Below are 26,529 nucleotides of genomic sequence, written 5' to 3' on the forward strand. Positions count from 1 at the left end.
TATAATGGTAATAGACGTGTTGTTAATGTAGGGTCTCTTTACTTGAAGAGTTCCAAAAAGTCTTATGTACTATGTGTGGATTGTAGACAGCTCTGGTAGTACTGCGTCTTAAAGTTGCTCAACACTTCTCATAAATCCCTGTGTTCAGTTGTTTATATCTCTGCCAAATTTCAACAATTTGGGCTGAAATTTTCCAGGCTGAGTGACTGCCTCAGTTGGGATTTTTCTGAAAGTTTCAGACAAAACAGTTGAGCTGTTTGTGAGAATGAGGCTAGTGACAAAATGTTGTGCCCATATTAAAAAGTTCAGATGATATTTTCTTTGAAAAGCCTCTAGTGCCCCCAAAGTTTTCGAGAAGGGATTTGAACTTGTTGGGGGTGTGTGTGTGTGTGACTTTTGTGCCATGAATGTGTCTTGTGCTAGCTCCTTGAAAATCTGCCCAATTTTTTTTAAACCTTTAGAAAATCTTTTTTTTACACATGCTCAGATTTTACACCTGCACTTCTTAGATTTTTAGCAGCCGCATTCCCTGAAGATTCCGTCTGCATTGGGCATACCTTGAGCTAAACAGGACTTTCTCTGCAATTGAGCTGTTGCAGGCTCTGCTGGATCTGGGAACCTGAACTGACAGCAGAGAGGCTCTCTCCTGTGCTCTCAACCTGAATGCAAAGGAGACAAGTTAGATCGAAGGTGGGTGGGAGTAGATTGGAATGGAAACTGTGGCTGGAGGATGGTAGGTTAGGAGAGGGAATATTGGATGGGGAGTGGAGATGCGGGGAGACGGACTGAGAACCAGTGAGGTGGGAGGGAAGACAGCTCTGACTAGAAGTTGGGGTAGAAAGGGAGAACTGGGACTGGCTGGGTAAAGAGTGGGATAAGGAGCTGAGGATGACGGGAGATTAGGACTGGGAGCCAGTGTGGACATGTTTATGTTTCAACTGAAGGCCAGAGTTGTGGGGAGAGATGGATAGTATGAGGAGTTGGGAGTGATGGTGGTGAAATTAGAAATAGCTGGGCAAGGGGACTGTGATAAGAAGCCACAGTACGGAAGAGATGGGACTGGGACAGGCACAGGTTGGAGGGCTCAAGCAGAAGGTGGTCATGGAGGTGTGGAATGGGCGGAAGAATTTGTGTCTACTAGAGCACACTCCCCTCCAGATCCTGGAATGGAACTCAAGATACCTGCGAGCAAATCTGTGAAACCAGCTGGCAAAGTTTATCAACTTTTAGTGCTGGTCCACATAGAGAATGGCAACATACTACTGCTACCAGTAACTCCATTAGTTCAAGTGGCAGAGGTCTGTATGCTGGATCTGAAGATTCAAGTCTTCCTGATGATATGTGTCTGTTGATGTGATGGCACCTGTTGAAGTCTAAACTTAATTCCAGCAGAAAAGGGCCACCCAATCCGTTGTTTTTGGTGGATAAAACAAACTGCTTTGCCTATATCTGAATATCTTTTTGCTAGTTGTTTAGCTTTTACTAACCAAAACAAGTGGACACACAATGTGTCTCTACTTTCCAGCAAACCAGCTGTGCTTTTTTCCAAACTCTTCCCCTGATGAGAATGGTGCTGAAATAACAAGATATGAACAGATTCTTTTCACTATAACAATTATCCAACTAAACATGTTGAATGTTTAAATACACTTGAAAGCATGTGATGCTGCACACAGATAGGAGCCTTCTATTTAGCTTGCCAACTACTTATCCAGTTGGGTTTATTTTTGTAATTTTGTGAGACGTCCAGGTTTCATAATATCAAAACAGATACCTTCACTTATGTAGTGCTAATTCAACAGAGGCTAACCCAGTTGATTTAAATTGGTTTAACCATAGTTGAATTAGTTGTAAGATCTAATTTTGAAGAAATGTTTTCAACTTCTCAATCTTCTGCTTTTTCTTACAAATTCAACATACAATTCCGTCTTTTAACTTGTAGGGATATGTTCCTGTTAAGATGGTCTTTGATATTCTTTCACTTTCTTTGGTAATTTAGTTTTTTTAAATTAGTGACTAGAATATCTTTTAGGTTATATTTGTTTTCTTTTTGGGACATGAACCTGTAAACACCTGTGCCTTGTGTATTGGACCTGGGAAACACAGGGAATGCAATTCAGAGTGCTAAAGAAAAGATGTGAATTTAAGAAATGCTGGTCATCTACAGCTCCAATGGTAGTTGCAGATGCTGAGAATTTCTGAAAACCTGAACCATTGCTCAGTTGTGCAGAATATCACATCATTTTATGCTGCACTGCACTTAAGAAGTTTTAATACTGAAACTATTTTAAAACTTTCTTTAGGTCCTCGGTGCTATGCTAAATTTTCTTTCACATTGTACTGTATATAAAAGCTATGAATTATTTGTTTGTACATTATCCAAATGTGCTAGATGCTAGTTTAGACTCTTAAGAAGAGTCTTTATCCCCCAAAGCCTGTAATTTTTTATGAACAAAAACAACATGATGGGGAAGGGTTTAGTGCAGTGATGGGCAACCTGTGGCCCATCAGGGTAATCCGCTAGCGGGCCGCGAGACAATTTGTTTACATTGACCGTCTGCAGGCATGGCTGCCCGCAGCTCCTAGTGGTCGCGGTTCACTGTTCCCAGCCAATGAGAGCTGTGGGAAGTGGCGGCCAGCATGTTCCTGCGGCCTGAGCCACTTCCCACAGCTCCCATTGGCCAGGAACAGCGAACTGCGGCCACTGGGAGCTGCAGGTGGCCGTGCCTGTGGACGGTCAATGTAAACAAACTGTCCCGCGGCCTGCTAGTGGATTACCCTGATGGGCCACAGGTTGCTCACCACTGGTTTAGTGCAACTGAGAAAGTGCATATTTACTTACAGAATTTAGAGTTTGCAATAAAATAGAAGGAAAATACTCTTTAGTTGACGTGGCTTTATCTTAACTAGCCTGCAACAATTCTTACTAAATATTTTTTGAATCAGGCCAATTAGATCTATCTGATTTGTTTACTTATTGCTTAAACAGAAAATTGTGTTACAAATCAGCAATAATCTCTAACTGTGAGTGATCTCAGGAACTGTCTTTTCTGATTAATCATAAGACTCTACTAAAAAAACGTAAAAAGGAAACTGTCAAGGTTATTAGGCCCAAGACATCATCTTGGCAGTGGTCCTACCTGTAAACTTCCCCTTGAGGCAGTTTTGTGTTACTCCTTGTCTTTTAAAAAAAAGATTACTTTCAACTCTGAAAGCAATATCAATGATGGTTTCAATTTCTCTGTGTCATGGTAAATCAAACAACTAACACAGTTATGCCATTTTAAAATTATATGCTGAACAAAAATTGGGATTTTAAAAATTGAATAGAACAGCTGTTGTATAGAGCAATCTTCCTTGGGGAGTTGAGATGCTCCTCAGATTTTACCTCCCTTCCAAACTTACCAAAAACTACTTCTTTATTCTCTCTGCAGGTCATGGCAACCATAAAGAAAACAGTCCTTTTCTCAACAGTTCTGAAGCTGGCAAGGGAAGCGATTATTATGATCGAAACTTGGCCTTGTTTGAGGTAAACTTTAATTTTGCTTTCCAGACCACTGGGCATGAGCATCCTTGATCTTGAGTTATGGAGAATAGGAGATGAGGTCTTTCTCTCTCTTCTGTGGAGGGAGGGGATGGAGACTTTCAAAGCTACAACTAGCAGGTAGATGCCTAATTCCCATCTAAAGTCAAGCAGTCAGACACCTTTCATGCCATTCGTACCTTTTAAAAATCTTTTTAAAGTGTTGAGTGGCCTTTGGTAGGTCAGGCCCGTTAACATACACTTATAATGCCACTGTCCCAGGCAGTGTCTGCGGGCGGTTGTTCGGCCGGTGATGTGTGGAGTAGAGAGCGGAGGGAACAGCTGGCATCCCAGGTACCATGCACTCACGTGTAACTGTCTCTATCTCAGCCTCTCTGCTGTCAGGACCTAGTGCCAGAAGGCTGAAGATTGGGAACATGGGTTCCAGAGATTGGGAACAAGGAATGACAGGAGCTACTGATTAGGGAAGGGTGGGAAAAAATAGCATGTTTGGGCTCTGATGCCCAGGAGGCTCTAAAGAGCCCAGAAGATCAGGTTCAATACAGCCGCACCACACTGACCCAGTCTACCAGCATCTGCCATTATTCGCTTTTGCCAGCTAGCTGGATGGTGGCTTCTCCCATGCCCAACTCCTTTTCTTGGCAGTGTATGATAGTGTGCCTCTTCATCCTTTAGCAAGTTTGACATGCTGAGAGTATGTTCTGAGGTTCACACAGAACGGAGGAGGAGTAACTTCATACCAGTACCACTTCTTTGTCTGCAGATTGGTTGCTCTGGCTTGTTTTTTTTTGTTTTTGTTTTTGTTTTGCATGGCTGGGTTAGCAGGGCATTGATTTACATGGGGAAGGCCACATTTTTATAATGGAAAGCTCTATAAATGAAGGCCAGAATTAAGTGCCAAAAGTTGGTTATTTAGGAGTTCCAATTTTCAGTGGTCCTGAGCACCTCCAGTTCCTATCAACTCCAATTATAAGTGTGGCTGTTCAGTGCCTCTGAATCAGGCTACACAGGTGGCTAACTTTAGGTAGTCATCTTTGAGTGCGTGTGTGTATTTTGTTTAAAGAAGACAGTAATTCCAGGGCCCTAATATAATTGTAAGAACCCATTAATCTTCCCATTTGCTTCCAGTTTTCTCCTGTCACTGCATGTTGTTTGTGCCACTCCCATAGAATCCAAAGAAGCAAGAATCCTCGACTTTTTCTTGAAGGGAGAATTCTCAGCCCTCCATCCAGATGCCTCAGTTCATGAGAAAGCATGTTCCAAGCTTTCTTAAGCACTCGCTTTCCCAACAGGCCATTTAGATTAGCTGCTGCTGAGCAGCTGCTCCATCAGGTCACAAAAACTCCATTTTAGCACACCCTGTTTCCACAGTGACAACCCATCATGTAGAGGCTTGTGCTAAGGAAGTCTAGTGCCAGTAAGATAGAACCAGTCACAATGCCCGCCTCCAATTCCTGCCACTCTCGCTCTGAGCAGAACCTTCACTGAGACTTCATGCCAGTTCATGGACAGATAACAGATGTTTGCTTCTCTCAAATGCATGTCTTCCAGGAAAGATATCATAATCTGTCTGAGGCTGGAGTTTTGCTTTTGAGCAGGATCAGGTGTGTTGTGGGTGGCTGTGTTAGAACGAAGGGACTTTGTATATTTGCAGGGCCTGTGGGTCTATGTGGCTGGTAAATTATGATTGCTGAGATTGGTGTTGGTGAGAATGTGGGCTTCACTGGTGACTTCCCTAATTTTTAGTTATTGCAGTAGTAGGGTAGGCGCTTGAGAAAATTTAAACCTGACAGGCGTGCTCTGCGTGTGGGGCAGGCACAAGGGGAGGCGCAGAACAGGAAGTTCAGAACAACAGAACTATTTTAAGGATCTTTAGGAGATAATGCAGGAAAGAATATGGAGCGAAGGCAGAGAAGAGAAGCTGTAAGAATAATCAGAGCACTCTCTAAACACTTTGCAAAAGATCCCAGCTGGTATAAAAATGAGACAAGTGGCTCACTCCTGCTATACTGCTCCAGAAGACAGGATGAAGCTGCAATACGGGAATGTGCCTGCTTGCCGCTCCTCGAGCGCATTGGTGCAAAGTACCAACACACGGGCTTTCCCCACCCTCAAAGACAAGCACAGGGTAAGAGGGATCCTGCTGGATGTGGGGAATTTAGGGAGAGGGGATCGTGAGACCTTCATACAGTCAAACAAAACATACAGATTTTGGGAGGTTTATCTAACCTCAAACCTCTCGGAGGCCCTGGATTAGGATATTGATATTAAATCTACCAGAATGTGCCCATAACACTGCAATGGCTGGGACTCTGGGTACCAGATCTCTGGTTTATTTGAAGAATTGTCCCTGAAAATGTTTTTTTAATGTTAACCCAAGATATGCATATTAGCCAACTGCAAATCATTCACTTTCCTGCAATCATGGAGTTCAGAGCTCTTTTTTTCTAAGACAGCTTTCAAAACCCAAACGTCCTCTAGCCAAATCAGACAAAATTGATATTTCATTTATTCTACTGCAGCCTCTTTCAGTGAGTTTATCAGCAGCTCCAGCCCTGCCAAGAAGGTATATGATCCACCCCGTTCTTTCTGACTGCTTTGGCTTACATAAGTTGTTTTCCTGCACAGGAGGAACTGGATATACGACCAAAGGTATCTTCTCTACTTGGTAAGTTGGTCAACTACACAAATCTCACTCAGGGAGCCAAAGAACATGAGGAGGCAGAAAGTGCTGAAGGTTCAAAGAGGAAAGTATCAAAAGTAAGTAGAACTTCTCTCAATGGCCAGCTTGTAACTGAGATTGCTTGTGTGTGCAGTTGGAGAGTTCTGAAATTCCTTGTGCTTCGTCACCATTTCTGAATACGGATCTAATCCTCTTCCCCCCACCCCTGCCATGGAAGCCATGACATGACATTGCTTCATTGGGAGCAGGACTGGGCCCCAAATGAACGCAGTGAGTTGCTTGTAATTTCTTGTTTCTAGACTGAAGCTGTTTTCCTCAGAAAATCAGAGGTGAAGTAATGCTTAAGCAATCTAGCCACTCCAGTGCACTTGGATAGTCTTAGTATGTATTATTCTCAGGAAGTTTGATTAAGTAGGTCACAATGTCACAAAAATCATGCATTTAAGTCTTACAACCTGTTTCTGCCACCCTTATTCACCTTAAATAGAAACATAGTCTCTGAGTTGTCACACTGATTTCAAAACCATTTTAGAGGCAGAAGTGTATGTGTTTAGGCTTCCTGTTTGAGCCCCATTTCTAATAACACTCTAGCAGGTGAGATTTAGTGGCCTGATCTGAGGGTGCTGTGCACCAGCAGCTCCCTTTATTTTTTGTAGGGGCTGCAGTTGTCCAGTGTCTCTGAAAATGAAGCCATATGCCTCAACAGGGTACTAAAAATCAACACATTAAGGCTAAACTTCCTATTTAAAGGTCTTGCTGCTTTGCTTGCTGGTTTTCAAGCAAAGGTTCAGCAAAAGGTTTTCAAGTAAACTGCTGTGAAACTTGAACAGTGCAGATTTATTGTCATCCTGTGTTGCCATATATACAGAAGTCTTGACCCACTGAAACAAGACAGAGGCAAAAAGAAAAGGAGTACTTGTGGCACCTTAGAGACTAACCAATTTATTTGAGCATAAGCTTTCGTGAGCTACAGCTCACTTCATAGATGCATACTGTGGAAAGTGTAGAAGATCTTTTTATACACACAAAGCATGAAAAAATACCTCCCCTCACTTTTTCATGCTTTGTGTGTATAAACAGATCTTCTACACTTTCCACAGTATGCATCCGATGAAGTGAGCTGTAGCTCACGAAAGCTTATGCTCAAATAAATTGGTTAGTCTCTAAGGTGCCACAAGTACTCCTTTTCTTTTTGCGAATACAGACTAACACGGCTGTTACTCTGAAAGACAGAGGCAGTAACACTGAAGATTGCCAATTCACTTTCAAAGGGAATGCACATTAATCCATGCCAAAAGTCTGACTCCAGCACCCTCACTCCACATGTAGTCCCTTCTGATTTCAACAGAGTCACCAAACCCAACAGGTGTTAAAAACAGTAGTTTACTCTAATCTGGGACCACAAGTATTAAAATGTCTCAATGTTGTGGTTATTATGGTATCGCTAAAGGACAGAGTTAGGTTATTTCGGTGTTTGTGCATTTTAATACCTTAACATATATGGATTACCTTTTAGGCATAACCTTAACTAATATATATATACGTTAAGGATATGCCTAAAAGGGAATATATATCAGTTTGTTTGTCTGGGCATAATACTAAAATCAAGCATGAGCTGTTGTCTTTTCCTGTTAATTTATGGGATTGCCTAATCTCAACTGATTATTCAGTCTGTTCTTCCTAAAAAATTGGGAGAAATTACTCTAATAAAGAATGTAGGGAAATAGGGTAGGGTAAATCCTTAACTTTTTGAAATGACACCTTTTTTGGCCATTGTTAGCGTTATTTAAAGATGGTTTATGATTAAATGACACCTCACACTGGTATTCTACACTGGCCATCTGGAAGCCAGCCATTTCTTTTCCCTTTGGAAAAGACTTCAGAGAATTTGATAGCTGGTTCCACCCTCGATGGGGAAGAGATTAGGCAATGATAGGAAGCCGAGAAGGTATTATTAGTCCCTAGCAGAGTAATTCATGGTGGTGTCAAATATTCTGTATTTAGATACTGCATATATAGTGTAACCCACTTAGGCTTGGTCTACACTACCAATTTATGTCAGTATAACTACGTCACTTGGGGTGTGGAAAATCCCCTGAAGGATGCAGTTATACTGACCTAACCGCTGGTGTAGACAGCGCTATGTGACGGGAGGGCTTCTCCCGTTGATGTCGCTACCGCCTCTTAGTGAGGTGTAGTACCTATGCTGATGGGAGAAGGTCTCCTGTCCACACAGGTAGTGACTTTGCTAAGTGCTCCAGCAGCGCAGCTGCAGTGCAGTAAGTGTAGACAAGCCCTTAAAGTGAACTTGTATATAGTGAAATTCCATCTGGGTGATAACAATAAGGGTATGGCTACACTGGAAACTTCAAAGCGCTCCCGCGGCAGCGCTTCGAAGTGCGAGTGTGGTCATGCGTGAGTGCCGGGAGGGAAGCTCTCCCAGCGCTCCTGGTAATCCACCTCCACGAGGGGATTAGCTTCCAGCGCTCGGAGCCTGTCTCCACTAGCGCTTTAAAGTGCTCTGACTTGCTGAGCTCGGGGTGATTTTTCGTAAGTGTAGCCAAGCTCTAAGTCTCAGTTGTCCCATTTTAAGCTATACTGTTGTGGTTTGTGGTCCTGCCATGGTAGAACTTGACATGGTTACAGCACATTTTGTTCTCATTGTATGGGTAGGACTGAACTTTTTAAAAACAAACAAAAAAACCCACTGTTCCTGCATTAGCCTCTGGCACATCTGTTTTCACAGTGTTAAATTTTTGTATTGTAGTCTCTGGGTAACTCAAATCTTTTGAAAACATTATCCTGAACTAGTGTTTCAGTACACTGTGTATGCTGGAACTCCAGTTAGTGAATTTCTGCCTAGAGTGTCTGTCTTTTGGGAAGGACACTACAGTAAAGGTCCCACTGTGTGTAATCTAAATTAAATTGTAGTTGGCATGGGGGGAGGAATTCAAATAACATTAAAGCTGTGAGGATGTCAGATGTCATTTGGAATTTAAAACTAGGGAGTTGAATACAGACATGAAATTCTAATTCAAGTCACCAAAAAGGAATGCAAAATCTTGGGCAGAGACAATGGAGGTCCCCTGCATTGAGAGAGCCTCCAGAAACTGTGGAAATGGGATTTTCCTACAGGCTTCCGGTTTTTATTTTAAAAAGTTTCTAGTTCTCCTTTTGAAGTGTAAATACTGACATAAGGAAACAGTAGCACCGAGGCATGAAATCCCCACTTATCTTGATTGGGAGTTAAACTTTGACACTCTGCTATTAAATATTAGCATTGTTAACTGATTTGTTGCTGGATGATACACCAGATACATCCAGCAAATGTACTTACCTAGTATGGCTGAAAGTAAGTTGCGTGTGCTGACATGTCAGTCATTTGAATTATGCAACGTTGTTGTAGCTATGTTAGTCCCAGGATATTAGAGAGAGAACTTATTTGTCCAATAAAAGATATTATCTCACCTACCCTGTCTCTTCAGTCATTTGAATTGACATTCCATAGGGAAATGCTGGAACAGGAATATGAGCTCTCTTTTGGTTTGGACTTTGTGAATCTCTGTTGCCCAGCTCCTTAAAATCTCAATATGTGTTGTTAGATGCATGTTGCAGGTGTGAATTTTTAATGGTCTGGCTTTTCCACCTCCTCATCTAATATGCCTAAATTGATCATTGGATGTGCCATGCCAAGCTGCATGAATAATTCAGTCTTTTCTATAAATAAAAATTATATCTCCACAAACTGCCAACAGAGGACAAATCTCTCAGTGAATTCTGCTTCCTGCTATGCTTGTCGGTATCAACCGGTTTCACCAGAGCCATATTAGCACAGGCAGACTCTCCTTTCCAAAATCACTGCCACTTAAAATCAAAAAACCCACTTGTATGCAAATGCAAAGTATTAAAGACCTGTGAATGGCAGACATGGAAAGATAATCGTATGCTTAAGCTGCTAGATCATGTGGTGCTTTTGGCTTTGAAGACAATTTTGCGTCGTACTGGTCTTACTGAAATTACAAGATTGAAGGAGACCTGAAAATTTTTCACAAACACTTGCAGTGTGGAAAATACATTATATGGAATTTCTGTCCAGAAAAAAGAAAAGAAAATCCCCTATAGAAAACCTGCTCAGTTGTGAAAGTGTCAAGAACAGACAAACTTAAATGGAGTATGGCTCACTGTAACTATTTCACCTTGCTTCAGTATTGCCATAAGTTTTTAGTATTCAGTGTTACGTTGTTTTGTAGCTCCTCGCTTTGTGGGCTTGTCTACACTTACATTTTGTCTCGCTCTAACTTGCTGGCTCGGGGGTGTGAAAAATCACCCTCCTGAGCGCAGCAAGTCTGAGCATTTTAAAGCGCTAGTGTAGACAGGCTCCGAGCTCTGGGAGCCGGCCTCCCAGCGCTCGGAGCTAATCCCCTCGTGGCAGTGCTTTGAAGTTTCCAGTGTAGACATACCCTGTGTTAAGATACATTACCAATTACCCTCTCTCTGTTTAAGAGGGCAGCAGGGGTTTTGTTTTGCTTTTTAGGTTAGTATGAATACTGTCTGTAGTAAAGTACTGACACAGTTATGACACAGTTATGGTGCTTCAAACACCAGGTTAGACAAACATCTGTCAGGGATGGTCTGGATAATACTTAGTCCTGCCATGAGTGCAGGGGACTGGACTAGCCCTTGAGATCCCTTCCAGACCAATGATTCATGAATAATAAAACTCCTACTTCCCATATTGGAGATCAGATTAACTACTTCAGTTTCTACATTGTAACTGGGCAGTTCAGCTTTATGCAAATATCTGTTATGGCTTTTGGAGCTGCTCTGTGGCATCATCAGTTACTTGTATTGGGTGGCTGGTAATGGCAGTTGTCAATTTCTTTGGGCCCTGCAGCCAGTTGTTTGGAAAACCAATCAGGCTAGCACAAGGGGAGTGGTGTCCTTTAACTCAAATCAATAACTTGCGTCAGTTACGTGTTTGAAGCTGATCAAAGTGGATACCACACATGTAGAAGCATGGGCTGCCTGGCTGAAAACAGATAATTTTCATAGAAGATATGAGGGTTTTTTTTACCATTTGCCGATTGTCAGTATATCTGCTTGAAATATCTTATTAGCTCCGTGCAATCTTTAGAGTAGTATTTCAGTTTTCTCTTTTGGTACTGACAAGTCTGTTTTTGGTATAATATTGCCCTTGCTATTTCTGATTGCCTTCTATTGACTAGTTTCATATAACCATTTACAATAGTGGCATCTGCTGATATAAGAGGATGTAGAAAAGGGCTCAGTCACTGCAAATCATTGATAGAAATGTTTTGCTGGTGCAAGCTCTTCTCCTGCTTCATGTCTTTGTTTGCGGTATATTTATTTGGGTAAAGAAACCAACAACCCAGTGACGACTTATGTCTGAGGTGCACTTAGTAATGCTGTGATTTGGGCATCTCTTAAGCTGTACTGCTTTGCCATTCTCAAAGTATAAAATAAATGCACAATGTTTTCCCTTTACGACTGAGATTGTAACTTGGCATAGCAGAGGCTGCAGAGGGAGGGGGAAGAGGGACCAGAGCAAGAGAGTTGAGATGCCAATCAGAGAAGAGGAGGTGGAAGCAGGAAATTGCCAGTCAGGGGGAAAGGGGTGGCCCAAGCTGCTGTAAAGCACACAAACAATGCGGGGGTGAAGGGGTTGGGACCAGGGAGAAGTGCAGTACTGAGCCTCAATTTGATTGTGTTAGTGCTCTGAATGAATGGGGAGGGGGAGATAGTCAAGTAAACCAAAGGCAGTTTTACTCACTGTTCTGTCATTGTGAAGTTTAATTTTCTAGCCAAAGGAGAGTAGACTGCGTTGCAGCTTTGAGCTCTGCAAATTTAATGGCAGCTGCTACAAGTTATTTTTTTTTTTAATAGTATTGCAACCCCAAGCGTTGAAAAATTGTGACCCAGGCACTCCAGAACATGAGATTTTCTAAAATGATAATTTTTCGGTCGTTATTTGCTGGGCTACAAGAAAAACACCTCAAAGGCTGGGAGTTGACAACACTGTTAGGGTTGATTTGGACTGAAAGCATCCGATGAAGTGAGCTGTAGCTCACGAAAGCTCATGCTCAAATAAATTGGTTAGTCTCTAAGGTGCCACAAGTACTCCTTTTCTTTTTGCGAATACAGACTAACACGGCTGTTACTCTGAAACCTGTCAATATGGACTGAAAGCTTCAATATGCTCTGTTAAAACCTTGCAGTTGTAAACTTAGCTCCTGCTGCCACAGCCAGGCAGTCTAGTTTGCAAATCAATCCTTGAGTTATACACTACATTTCAAACACGTTCAAATGCAAATTATATGCACACAGATTTGGTTGAAGTTTTAAAAACCTTGAACAATATCAAGCACCTCATACCATCCTGTTTTCTGGAGGGGAAAAAGGAGTGAGTATTTAAAACAAAAGCCAGAATTAGCAGAGGAAATGATGCAGGCCTTGGGGCAAGTAAACAAAAGTAGTATGCTAGGGAATTAGTTCAGTGCAAATTCACGGAAAGTTAGATCTCTTGGTTTCATGTCAAAGACTAAATGTTTTGTGTAATTTACATACAGCATGACAACCTTTCTGGACATTCTAATTAGATGCTTTCTAAGACATTTCTCTTGTTAGTGAGCGTAAGACCTTTAAAATAAAGTATCTGAATAGACATACATTTTTTTATCCAGATTGTCAGACTGAGTGGGGATACTAAAATGTGAGTGTAATGTACCAGATTGTGCTTCAGAGCATGCAAGGGCAGTTAATTTCAAATCAGAGACATTAGTATGATATCTGGAAGTCTTTGGATCTTTGCACATTCAGTCCAGTGAATAGAGACAACCTTACATAGCACCCTCCTAGATTTAATATCTACACAATTTAAGATAAAACAGTGAAGGAAGGAAGAGTCTAAGAATATTCTCATAATTTTTTTTCCGAGAGCCTTGTAACAAATAATTTGAACAGCTCTTCCAATGAGTGTTCAGCTTTTTTGAAATTTGAATTAGGGCACTTCTAATTAGGATGTCTGTGCACAAGCACAGCTTCCATTAGCATCATGGGACAATGATCTCTTGCTTCTTCATACACACTAAGGAAAAAGCCAAAACATATTTTCATAGTGGGCCACATTGATTCCGTTAGTGTTGTAGTACAATAACTATTTGCTACACAAATGATAGCTTTTTTGTCTGATGGACCTGGGTGCAGCAAAGTAACAGTTACTGACTGCATCATTAATCAGCCACATTCTGGCAGCCTAATAGAACAGAACAAGTAGCTACCCCTTCCCACTCCCTCCCACTCCCTGCTCCAAACAGTCCACACAAATTGCAATGGCTAAAAAATTACTTGGGTTGGCTTGAGTTACAGAAGGAGCTCAAAATAAACATCACAAAATCCAGTCTAAGACTCTTTAGACTTGGTCTCTCCCCCTCCTGCCTCCCAAATGTCTCCTTGAGAATTGCTCTGCCCATGCCCTAAGGCCTGGTCTTTGCTAGAAGTGTGGAGCTACCTCACATTAGCAACGTGATGCAAAATCCTATTGAAAACAAGGCAGTTGGTAGTTTCAGTGTTCGGGGAGGGGCGGGGGCAGCGTGCAGAGCTGCCTAGCCGCGCCTCTGCCTAGGAGCAGCAGGGACATGTTGCCGCTTGCGGGGAGCTGCCTAAGGTGAGCAGCGCCCGGATCCGGCACCTTGAAACCCCCCCTGTGCCCCAGTTCCCTGCCCCAAGCCCTCTCCTACAGCCAAACTCCCTCCCAGAGCCCACGCCCTGCACTCGCTCCTGCACTCCGAATCCCTCATGGCCATTCCTCCGCCTAGGAGCGGTAGGGACATGTTACCACTTTTGGGGAGTCACGCGGAGCCAGGTAGGGAGCCTGCCGGCCCCGAGCCAACCGGACTATAAACTGGACTTTCAATGAAGATCAGAAATGGCGGTTTATAGAGCTTTCCGGTTGGTAAAGTGCTGGATAACACAGCTTTTACTGTACAAACAGAATATTTAAAGATATGGAAAATGTATGGCACATTTCTCAAAGCTGTTTCCAAATCTTTTGGTAGTTGTAACTGGAAACACACTGAACTTGTTGGGATAAACCTGTTCTTTACTTAGATTGTAAGTTTCTTGGACAGGGGCTGGGTTCTTGTTCTGTGTTGTGGACAGCATCTAACGCAACAGAGTCCAGCGCCTTGCTTGTAGGTACTACCTCAGTACTAATAATAAATAATATAAATATGTAACTGCTGGAGAGGCGGGGCTGAAATGAAGAGTTAGCATCCTAGTCCAAATTTTGTTGCCAGTCAACCAATGGTTTTGGTTTAAACCATTCTCTTGAGGTTTTTTGTAAGCACAGCACTGTAACATTTGTGCATCTTTTTATTATAATCTGCCACAACATGATGTCATTTAAATAGCTGAAATCTATTTTCCTCCTCTGTGTTCTAAACCCTTATTTTGAGTTACTCAGCGAATGAAAGTTGATGTATGTGTTTATTTTCAGTCACCCAGCATGGGCACCCTGATGGGAGTGTACCTTCCATGTATGCAGAATATCTTTGGGGTTATTCTCTTCCTTCGCTTGACATGGATGGTAGGAACAGCAGGAGTTCTACAGTCCTTCCTGATAGTCTTAATTTGCTGCTGTTGTGTGAGTACATGATCAAATTAAGACACTTCTCATACCACGTGTGCACCTCTTGCAAAGCTTTTACTATGCCCCTCTAAGGGGGTTTACTATACATGTGTGTAGGATTAAGACCAGGACTACACCAGAAACATTTTGCAGCAAAGCAATGTCAATTAGGAGTGTGATTTTTTTGGGGTGGGTGTGGGAGGGGATGGTAAACATTACTATAATGGTAAAAGTCCTAATGTAGATGCAGTTTTAATGGCGAACAAGTGTTTTTGCCAGTGTAGCTTAGGCTGTGTCTACACTAGACTTCTGCTGGTATAGCTCTGTTGGTCAGGATGCGAAGAGGTCTGTGGCTGGCAGAATCTCCAGCAGTATCAGTGAGTCGGTGCTTTACAGATATGTTTATTTTGCTTGTGGGGGTGGGAGACTTACAAAGTGCAGCTTTGCTGGTATACCTGTGTCCACAGTAGGAACTTTTTGCCAGTATAGCATATTGGCACTCCTATGATGGTAAAGCACTTCAGATGCAGCCTTATTTCACTCAGGGAAACGGTGTAACCTCTATCAGCAAAAGCACTTTTTTGCTGGTATAAGCTGCGACTAAACTAGGAGGTTTGCTGGGATAGCTATGCCAGCAAACCTGTTCTAGTGTAGGCCAGGCCTAAGTTCGTTGTGTAGTGAAGAGTGGCGAAGGAAGCCCTGCCATGATCTATGGGAGAATCTACCCTGCGGTGCTAATATAAATTGTTCAGATTGCATGTGCAATCTAAGCAGTTACGCAGCCATGCTCTTGTAGGAGGGGTTTGGAAATTCAGATCCCGCAATACTGTCCAAGTAAATGTGACGGTAAATGTGTGAAGTCTTACAGAGCTCTTCTCCTTGGCTGTTGTTCAGCTCTTTGGCACATCTGTTACGCTGTACGTGCAAGCCGCACTCATCTCCCACATGAAAGGCTGAAGAGTTGTGAAATCATTGAGTTTTCTGCATTGAGAAAATGACCTTTGGAGGGTCTGACATACCAGGGTACAATACACACTAATGAGCAGCTGTGTTCTGCAACCCTAGCCTGCAACCTTCGGTGCCTTACAATGCTTTGGTTGAAACAGTTCCCACCTGGGCCACTCACAAACAGCCGTTCAGCATGCAAGCCACACCCTGTGTGTCTGTGTGTAACTGCAGCTGGACAGCTACATTTGGGCATGCCAGCTCTCACCAGCCTGGGTTATACTTCATGGTGACCCCAACACACCCCCAGTCTTAGATTTCCCCCCCCAGAATTGTATGTCCTGTACTTCCCAGCCCTCTTCTGGACAATACAAATTATATAGTGTGTGTTATTTCTTTAGTAGAAATAATATGCACACAACTTGCCACCCCAAATGGAGTTTCCCAGACACTTAAATTTAAACACACCGGATTAGGTAAAACAACAAAAGAGCCACAAAGAGAGAGATTTAAAGAACAAGTAATGAGGCATAAAAGTCAGAAATGGTTATAAGAAAATAAAGTTAAAATGCTACTTGTGCCTAACTTGACAAATTATATTAGAGTCAAGCAAAGTTTCTCACCATATGCTTTCAGCTCTCTTATTGACCAAATCCCCTAGGCCAGGACTGCTTCTCCCAGAATCCAGTGAATGCTTTCTTTGTTGCTTCAGGATGTATATGTGTGTGCGCGCACATGCGCGCGCACGCTTGTACTTTGGGGTGTTTGTCCCTCCTTTTAATAGTTTCAGTCCCCCTCTTGAAAAACATTTCCAGCTGTGTACTAGAGACAAAAAGTCTGTAGGAAAGGAGTTCCCTGCTGCTTTTCCCTCACTTATTTGAGCTTCCTTTGTTTCCCTTCCTGCTTGATGACTCTGTTTACTGCTTAAATGCAAATTAATCAGAGCATACATTCGTTTAAGATACACCTGTTTGCCAACCTCAGTTTGGTCCATCTGGTAATAACACCATACGATAGAATCTTATAACTTCAGTGTTGCCACACATATTTTATCAGAACAATATTGATCAACACATTGAGTTTTCAAATGGTAACTTACAAGGCATACTTTGTACAAAGATTATTGCAGTAGTTACTCCTGGGGGAATTCTGCGCCACTGTGCGTGCAGATTTCTTTGCTTCCCTGCAGAAAAATGACTTTTTGACAGGGATGCAAAGGGAAGCTGCAAAAGCAGTTGCACACCACTCCCTAGCTGCACAGGTGCATCGTTTCAGGCACACAGAGCAGCCGGCGGAGAGGTAAATCACTGCAGGGCTGGGGACACCCCAGCCAGTGGCTCCTACTCTGCGCCGGGATCAGCTGCTAGTCCCAGCTGGGCTGGAGGAAGGGGAGGATGAGATTTCCTCTTCCCCTGCAAAGAGTGGCCCCAGAAACCTCCCCCAGCTCCAGGAAGTTCAGCATCCTCCCCTGCTTCCAGCCCCCATCACTCCTTAGCTGTGGGGGGAGGGGTCACTGTACGGGGAGCTGCTCCCCCATCCGCCCAACCCCCGTGCATCTGGACCTCCCATACCCAGACACCCCCACGAAGCCTCACCCCATATACCCAGAACCCCCCAGCCCTCCATACCCAAACCCCACCCCACTGAACCTCAACCCCTGCATCTGGAGCCCCCCTGCCTCCGGACCCACACCACTGCACCCAGACCACCCCCCACTGAGCTCCCTGCACTCAAACCTCCACCCTGACGAGCCTCATCCCACTGTACCACCTTGAGCCCCCATATCGAGACCCCCATGCCACTGATCCCCAAATAGGTGCACCCAGATCCCCACCTCACCAAGTCCCATTCCCCCAGCACCCAGACCTCCCTGCTGAGACCCCCACACCCAGACCCCTCCCCTGAGCCCCAACAACCTTCACCTGGAAGCCCCTGCAGAGTCCCATTGCCCTTGCACCTGGAATCTTCCTGCAACAAGCCTCTGTGCATCTAGATCCCCCCACACATAGACCCCCTGCTGAGCTGCCTGCACCCAGATTGTCCCATACAAAATCCTCTCACCCCACACCTGGATCCCCCCACACAGAGCCCATGTCCCGGATGATCTCCCACCTTCATAGAACCAGTGGCCTGTGCCACCCATGCCGTGCTGGAGTCTCTGAATTTATTAATTAAGAAATAAAACTTGCAGAATTTTAAAATGTGCGCAGAATATTTAATTTTTTGGTGCAGAATGCCATCAGGAGTAAGCAGTGTAAATGGTGTGAATACAGGGGTACGTTCTGTCTCTGTGGGGTAGAACAGAATGCTGTAAATTCATACTTAAGCATGACAACTTTTTCTGTTTTGCTTATTTTACTGTACAGGGAAAGAACTGTATTTTTGAGACTGTTACTTATGTAAATATATCCATTGTCTTGTTCTCCACAGACTATGCTGACAGCCATATCAATGAGTGCAATAGCAACAAATGGTGTTGTTCCAGGTAATTGTAATTAGCAAATTCCTCACTTCAGTCAGAATAGCATATCTGTAATCCATTTTGACTCACATTTCCTCTCTGTAAGTACAACTGTAAACATGTGCAAATCTGTATGCTAACTAGAAGATTATGGTTTAATAAATGTAGATTTTTTGTTGCTTTCCATTGAAATTAGATGAGAAGGCAAACTAATATCCTGAAATGTCAAGTGAAGAACTGTATTGTACCTTCTCCAGAATTGCCAACCCCAAGTGTTAAAATATCATGAGCCAGGCGCCTCCCCGAACCTACCAGATTGGCTTAAAAATCATGACATTTTTTTTTTTAAAAGTACCTGTTTTTTTTCCTTTCTTTAAGGTACGGGTAGGTCACATTTTCAAACTTTGATCTGCTACCATAAGGGCTAATAACTATTTTAAACAAAAGCTGAGATTCTCCCCATATCACATGCCTCCCAGATTCAGGTTTTTAAGTAACACAGTGACTTGCTAAAATCATGAGTTGGCAACACAGCTTCTCACCTATTTGAGAAACCTGTCCTGTACTAACCATGAGGAGTACTTGTGTACTCCAGAGCACTTCAACCTCCCTGGACACTCAATAACAGACTTAAAAGTGGCAATTCTTTAACAAAAAAACTTCAAAAACAACAAGAAACTGCAGAACTGGAATTAATTTGCAAACTGGACAGCATCAAATTAGGCCTGAATAAAGACTGGGAGTGGATGGGTCACTACAAGAACTAAAAACTAATTTCCCCATGCTAATTTCCCCCCTACTGTTACTCATACCTTCTTGTCAACTGTTTGAAATGGGCCTGATTACCAAAACAAAAGTGATTTTTTCTCTTGCTGATAATAGCCCACTTTAATTGAATTGTCTTGTTAGAACTGGTAGGGCAACTCCCATCTTTTCATGTACTATGTATATATATCTTCCTACTATATTTTCCACTCCATGCATCTGATGAAGTTGGTCTTAGCCCACAAAAGTTTATGCCCAGATAAATTTGTTAGTCTCTTAGGTGCCACAAGTACTCCTCGTTGTTTTTGCTGATACAGACTAACATGGCTACAACTCTGAAACATATTCTGTACTGACTTATCCATCATTGCTATGGTCTCACTGCTATTTTTCTAAGGTTTTTTTGCTTCAGATCTCATCAAGTTGAACTTCACAGCAGATTGAGGGACTATTATTATTTAATGAGGAAGAAAAGTAGTTTAGTGTATACAAAATGTGAAATCCAGGAATTTAAAATGTAGCTCGCTCTTCAGAATGGTGATACTAGCTAACCTTTCATTGGACACTAAACAGATTTGCACTACATGTAACTTAGTTCATCTGTGTTGTAGCCCTTTGTTAAGGTTCCTTCCTCACTCTGAACTCTAGGGTACAGATGTGGGGACCTGCATGAAAACCTCCTAAGCTTACTTTTACCAGCTTAGGTTAAAACTTCCCCAAGGTACAGATTAATTTTATCCTTTGCCCTTGGATTTCCACTGCCACCACCAAACTTTATCTGGGTTCCTGAAAAAACAGAGTTTGGACACGACTTTCCCCCCCCAAAATCCTCCCAACCCTTGCACCCCACTTCCTGGGGAAGTTTTGGTAAAAATCCTCACCAATTTGCATAGGTGACCACAGACCCAAACCCTTGGATCTTAGAACAATGAAAAAGCATTCAGTTTCCTTACAAAAAGACTTTTAATAGAAGTAAAAAGAAAAGAATCACCTCTGTAAAATCAGGATGGTGAATACCTTACAGGGTAATTAGATTCAAAACATAGAGAATCCCTCTAGGCAAAACCTTAAGTTACAAAAAAGACACACAGACAGGAATATTCATTCTATTCAGCACAGCTATTTTCTCAGCCATTTAAAGAAATCATAATCTAACACATACCTAGCTAGATTACTTACTAAATTCTAAGACTCCATTCCTGTTCTGTCTCCGGCAAAAGCATCACACAGACAGACACAGACCTTTGTTTTTCTCCCTCCTCCCAGCTTTTGAAAGTATCTTGTCTCCTCATTGGTCATTTTGATCAGGTGCCAGCGAGGTTACCTTTAGCTTCTTAACCCTTTACAGGTGAGAGGATTTTTCCACTGGCCAGGAGGGATTTTAAAGGGGTTTACCCTTCCCTTTATATTTATGACACCCTTCATTTACCCAGTTTGTCTGTCCATATGACTGTTTCTCTTATCTGAAGAGGGTGAAAATATGATTTGTTTTTCAGTCTAACAAATTTGAATAGAATAGGAAATTGCAAAATAGAATAAGATTAAATACCATAAGCACGCTCAGGATTTTGGTCACTGCAAATTACTCGCACCCACCTGTGCAGTTGTCCCCAACTGTAAAAGATTTAAAACTTAAATCTCTTGAAGCATTAGTTGACAGAAACTATTAAATACATTTCTGAGGAGGAAACCTGGATTGAGCCAAGATACAAGGCTTGATTTAATATCCTGTATTTCTGCTGAATGCTGCCTAGGCAAATGAGAGCTATCTTTGTTTAGTTTGCTATTGTGTAAACAAAGTTATTTCTGGTAAAGATCTGAAAAAAGCTAGATATGCAATTTATTACTTTGTATGAATGTTCTGGATTTTTTAAATGTGAAGTTTGTGATATAAAAATATTCTGGAAAATACCACCTCCCTTTCCTGTCTTGTAGCTGGTGGCTCCTATTTCATGATCTCAAGGTCCTTAGGTCCAGAGTTTGGTGGAGCTGTGGGACTGTGCTTTTACTTGGGAACAACGTTTGCAGGAGCTATGTACATACTTGGTGCCATTGAGATTTTATTGGTGAGTAGAAATGCCTGTGTGGCAATTCACATGTAGATACTACTGCAGAATTCCTGCCTCATAGGGATAGAGTTATTCTCATTTTGAAGGGGCATAGAGGATGATGGCTTACATTTTCAAAAGTGATTATTGGGTGCCACTTTTATTCTTTTCTAGGGGCCTGACTTTCAGAAAGTGCAGTGTCCACCCTCTGGAAGCCAGGGCCCTTGAAGGTGTCTCATTTTGGGTATCAAAAAACAGAGACTCCCCAAAATCACTATTCACTTTTGAAAATGTAGGTTGAAGTGTGACTCATTCCAAGCCACCCAGTGAGTCAGTGACATAGCTAAGGTTAGTTAATTGCATTATGGAAGTAAAACTACAAAACTGCCCATATCGATTGACTATTCTACAAAGTGAAGAATCCTAGCTCAATGTATTTTGCAAATAGAGAATTGATTTACATGGAAATAAATTTTCGGGGTATGTAATGCTTATTTAAAATTGAAACATGCAATAAGTGAAAGTATATTTGAAACTCTTGTTGTCTTACTGCAGCCTTTAGTTAACTTTTTGTTTTCTATTTCAGACATACATTGCACCGCAAGCAGCAATTTTTCATTCCACTGGTGCCCATGATACATCAAGTGCTACGCTGAACAACATGAGAGTTTATGGAACCATATTCCTCACCTTTATGGCTGTGGTAGTTTTTGTAGGAGTGAAATATGTTAACAAATTTGCTTCTCTCTTCTTGGCCTGTGTAATAATATCCATATTGTCCATTTATGCTGGAGCTATCAAGTCCATCTTCGATCCCCCTGCATTTCCGTAAGTAATCTTGCTGGCTGGGTATGTCAACCTGCAAGTCAGAAATATCTTTGGTTGCCATTTGGAAGCCCTGATTCAATGGAAGTTATATTAAAGTTACCCAGCAAATATGGCAGCACTTATGTGCTATAAAAATTATTTACTTTAGGAATGATAAATTTTATGTTGCAGTGAGCATAGTTCGATAAACCCATGAAACAAAGCTCCTTAGCCTAAAATAAACACATCGTTAACCTTTACCATCTTCAGCCAGTTCCACTAGGATAGTGTCTTCTGCACAGGTAGAGGAAGATGGATGGATGTTGACGCTTTTTAACCTGTTCCCCCACATACAGAAAGAGAGAAGCAGATACTCAAGATACAACATAAACTTTCCTCACATGGCATCAGTTCATTTTGTGTTGCAGAGTTGCTTTAGTTCTGAGCCAGAGTACAGTTGACTTAGTCCTTTTTGTTATAAGTTCAATGCAGGCTTATGCTGTACCAGGGAATGCACAGCACCGGCAATGGTAGCAGGGGATTATGCAGTGCAGTTAGGGTAGCTTAATCAGACAAATTTTTCACTTGACAAAAGTAGTGTCATGCTAAATGAGTAGCCACAAACCTCTGCTGGCCCCCACTTTGCACGTAGAGCCCAGTCTGCACCATTGCAGTGAAGAGTGGGAGTTTTACCACTGACTTCAAAGGAAGTGGATAAAAAACAAACTCACATACAAATGATCAGGAATAAATTAAAATACAGTGTTTCTCTCTCCCTGCGGCTTTCTCTTATTTAGCGAATGCTTCCCTCTGCTTGTCTACTCATGCTGGCACTTATGTGGGGCTGGAAAGGATCTTGAGTCAAGAGGCAGGACCATCCCCTGACAGATTTTTTTCCAATCTATTATTAAATACCTTCAGTTAGGGGATACCACAATCTTCTTTAGAAGCCTCTTCCAGAACTAAACTATCTTTATAGTTAGAAAGTTTCTCCTAACATTTAACCTAAATCTTCCTTGTTGGAAACAATTACTTTTTGTCCTACTGTCAATGGACGTGGAGAATAATTAATGAAAGTCCTCTTTATGACAGCCCATATCATATTTGAAGACTGTTATCAGGGATCCCCCCAAGCTTTCTTTTCCCGAGATTAAACATGGCCATTTTAAAAATCCTTGTCTAATAGATCGTGCTTTCTAAACCTTTTATCATTTTTGTTGCTCTTCTCTGGACTCTCTCCAATTTGTTCACATCTTTCCTAAAGTATGGCACCCAAAACTGGACACGGTACCGCAGCTGAAATTTCACCAGTGCCAAGTAGAGTGGGACAGTTAGCTCCGTGTCTTACATATGACACTCCTGTTAATACGCCCCAGAATTATATTAGCCTTTTTAGAAACTGTATTGGATTGTTGGTCATATTCAATTTGTGATCCACCAGGTCCTTTTCAGCAGTGCTATTGCCTAGCCAGTTATTCCCCCTTTTGTTCTTGTGTATTTGATTTTTCTTTGCTAGGTATAGTACTTCACACTTCTCTTTATTGAATTTCAACTTGTTGATTTCAGACCAATTCTCCAATTTGTTAAGGTCATTCTGAATTCTAGTCCTGTCCTCCAAAGTGCTTGCAACCCTTTCTAGCTTGGTGTCATCTGCAAATTTTATAAGCATACGTTCCACTCTGTTGTTCTAGTAATTAATGAATATATTGAATAGTACTTGATCCAGGATGAACCCCTGTGGGTCCCTATTGTATACACACTCCCCATTTTTCCCCCCTGCCAGTTTGACAGTGAACCATTGGTAACTACTCTAAGTACGGTCTTTCAGTCACTCATGCATAAAAGTAGAGCAAAAATGTTGGCTGATATCTTTTTTATCATGGATTACAGCCACAATGAAACTTCCTGAATTTCTCTTCTCTCCACTCCTGACAAACCAGCTGGAGAAACGTAGCAGTGACCCGATATTCACACTGGTGATCTAGGCTTGGTCAGACTGTACCTCATATGGCCCCATTAGTTTAGTATCTGAGCACTTCACAGTCTTTCATGTATTTATCCTTCGAGCACCCCAGTGACATAGGGAAGTGCTATTGTCCCCATTTTATAGAGAACTGAGGGAGAGAGAGAGAGACTAAGAGACTTGCCCAAGGACACAAAGGGAGCCTGTGGCAGAGGAGGAAATTGACCCCCTGGTCTCACAAATCCAAGGCTTGTGCCTTATAATCCTTTCCCTCCATCTGTTCTGCATCCCCCTCATGGGGGAAGGGGCATTAGGTGGCACATACCCTTCAGATGCTGCTGATCTTCAGAACTGCCAGCCCTACTTATAGGCAAATATCCCGAGCTGCAGCCTAGAAGTGGGACACTGAGGGGAAATGGAGAGAGAAATAAATATATTTTCATTTTGAATATTAAAACAAAACAACATCAATTTATACACTCCTGGTTCTGCTGCCCAGGAGAGTCTCAAATCTGGAATGTGTTGTTGGGGAGGAGAACCACTTTAAAATCGCGGTGTATGAAAAGGGAAAAGCTACACTTTCCAAGTAACATCTGATGTGAGTAACCATCTTTGCTTAGTTTGTGGTTCTAAATGACTCTCTCATTCCCCTTCCAGGATTTGCATGCTCGGCAACAGGACCCTGACGAGAGATCATTTTGATGTTTGTGCCAAAACAACAATTGTGGGCAATATGACTGTGGCCACCAAGCTCTGGGAACTCTTCTGCCATAGTTCTAACTTAACAACTGATAATTGTGATGAATATTTTCTGCTCAACAACGTTACGGAGATAGCAGGTATTCCTGGAGCTGCAAGTGGCATTTTAAAAGGTATGATACAAAACACGGTTGGATCAAAGGATATCCTCTTGTTAAGAGGCATGTATAGCCATTGAGGTGGATTGAGCTGTTCTATACTTGTAGAGAAAAAGCACCAAAGAAATGTAATTACAGTTAAGAAAACCCTTTTGAAGAAAACTGTTAGAATACTGTAAAGAGTAGATGCTGTTAATCACTTTTCTAGATAAGAGGCTTAGTTTCAGTTCTACTAAATTGACTGAATGAGACTGATATTTGCAATAGAAACTCAACTATATTAATATTGTAGGGCGAATTAACATGGGCATACTATATAACTCTTCAAAACCAGGCTAAAATGTCTGGGTTGGAGAGTAGTGGTAGGATGTTACATATTCAGATTTATAACATAGTAGATTCTAGCTGGAAGAAGCATAGAAGTGTGTGCATGAGCACGATTTATGTGTCCTTGCTCTCTACAAACCTACTGCAAAGCTACAGTATATAATATTACAAAATGCTCACTCTAAACAAGAATTAAAGGGAACGTTTGCTGTGTGCAGGTGATGTCTATATGTTCATAAAGTTCCTATTTAACAAGGAAAATTAGCAGACATACTCACTGCTTATTCCATGCATTGTCGAAGCATTAGTTAAATACAAATCCATGCGGTGTCATAATACTTCCACTTCCTAAAAAATAAAATAACTTCCATCCAGATATCTGGTCCGGGTTACCTAGGTTTCTTCAGTTATGTACACTCTTTCATTTAATATGCCTAATTTATGTGACAATGCTAAACTTATGTTGCTTTGGTTAAAGCAAGTCTATTTAAGTGGTATGTTAGAATGATATAACATCAGTTCGTTAACTTTATAGAATCAAAAAATAAATGTTGCATAAACCTTTCTAGGCAGTTGGTTTGTGTGGTGATAATCCAAACATGTTCATTGCTCTTGTGAAAAGTTTGCATGAAAATACGATGGAAACGTTTTCTGTTTTGGACGTTTTGTGTGTCTAGATTTGTAACTGTAGTAACCCACTAAGTTTCACTCCAGCTTGTTATTGCTTTGAGTAGATAATTAAGAGTTCAGTAAATTAGGTTTGGGTTAACCTGTATTTACTGCTCTCTTTTTGTGGTGGTAACTCCCCTTTCCTGCCTTTCTCCCGCCCCCCAGATAATCTGTGGAGCAATTATATGGAGAAAGGAGAGATACTGGAAAAAGCTGATCATCCATCAGTTGATGTACCAGGGCTGAAAAGCAACCTTCACCTTTATGTGTTTGCGGATATAGCCACTTCCTTCACAGTACTAGTTGGCATCTTCTTCCCTTCAGTGACTGGTGAATACTGGGAAAGGGTTTTGTGCGATTTTTAATTAACTTTCTTTGATCTCTTGTGGTGTTTCCAAAAACATTTTCTTAAACTGAAATCTATGTTTAGGTATCATGGCTGGTTCAAACAGATCAGGAGACCTCAAAGATGCACAAAAATCTATTCCTGTTGGAACAATTCTGGCGATTGTCACCACGTCACTCGTCTGTATCCTTTAAAAGTAGAATGGAATTCTAGCACATTGTGATTCAATTGAACTTTTATTATTATTTGTGTTCCTGGTTCATTGCACTGTTTTCAGTTGATTATAAATACCCCTATGGTTGTCATATGTCAGTGAAAGAACATAAACACTGGTTCAATTGAGAGCATGTAACTTCCTCCCCTTTCTATCTTTTTGCTTTCTAGCTGCTGTTATTTGCTCCTTTAATAAAGCTGACTAGCAGTCAGTGGTATCTTGGGCTGGCAGAATGCAGAGATCCATTACCATT

At 41.8% G+C, this 26,529-nt stretch overlaps 1 protein-coding gene across 3 annotated transcripts in view; it reads left to right on the forward strand.

Moving 5' to 3' along the window:
- The window catches only part of SLC12A4 (solute carrier family 12 member 4), a 75,529-nt gene that overhangs the window by 25,393 nt on the left and 23,607 nt on the right, over nt 1-26,529 (forward strand). For all 3 annotated transcript variants that reach the window (XM_074968591.1, XM_074968592.1, XM_074968590.1), the window contains exons 2-10: nt 3,435-3,529; nt 6,173-6,304; nt 14,743-14,889; nt 18,250-18,304; nt 20,981-21,111; nt 21,680-21,921; nt 24,521-24,735; nt 25,882-26,046; nt 26,147-26,245. In XM_074968591.1, the coding sequence (XP_074824692.1) occupies nt 3,435-3,529; nt 6,173-6,304; nt 14,743-14,889; nt 18,250-18,304; nt 20,981-21,111; nt 21,680-21,921; nt 24,521-24,735; nt 25,882-26,046; nt 26,147-26,245 (1,281 nt within the window). The remainder of the gene's footprint in view (nt 1-3,434; nt 3,530-6,172; nt 6,305-14,742; nt 14,890-18,249; nt 18,305-20,980; nt 21,112-21,679; nt 21,922-24,520; nt 24,736-25,881; nt 26,047-26,146; nt 26,246-26,529) is intronic.

This window comes from Natator depressus, chromosome 12 (genome assembly GCF_965152275.1).
Source record: "Natator depressus isolate rNatDep1 chromosome 12, rNatDep2.hap1, whole genome shotgun sequence".
NCBI classification, from domain to species: domain Eukaryota; kingdom Metazoa; phylum Chordata; order Testudines; family Cheloniidae; genus Natator; species Natator depressus.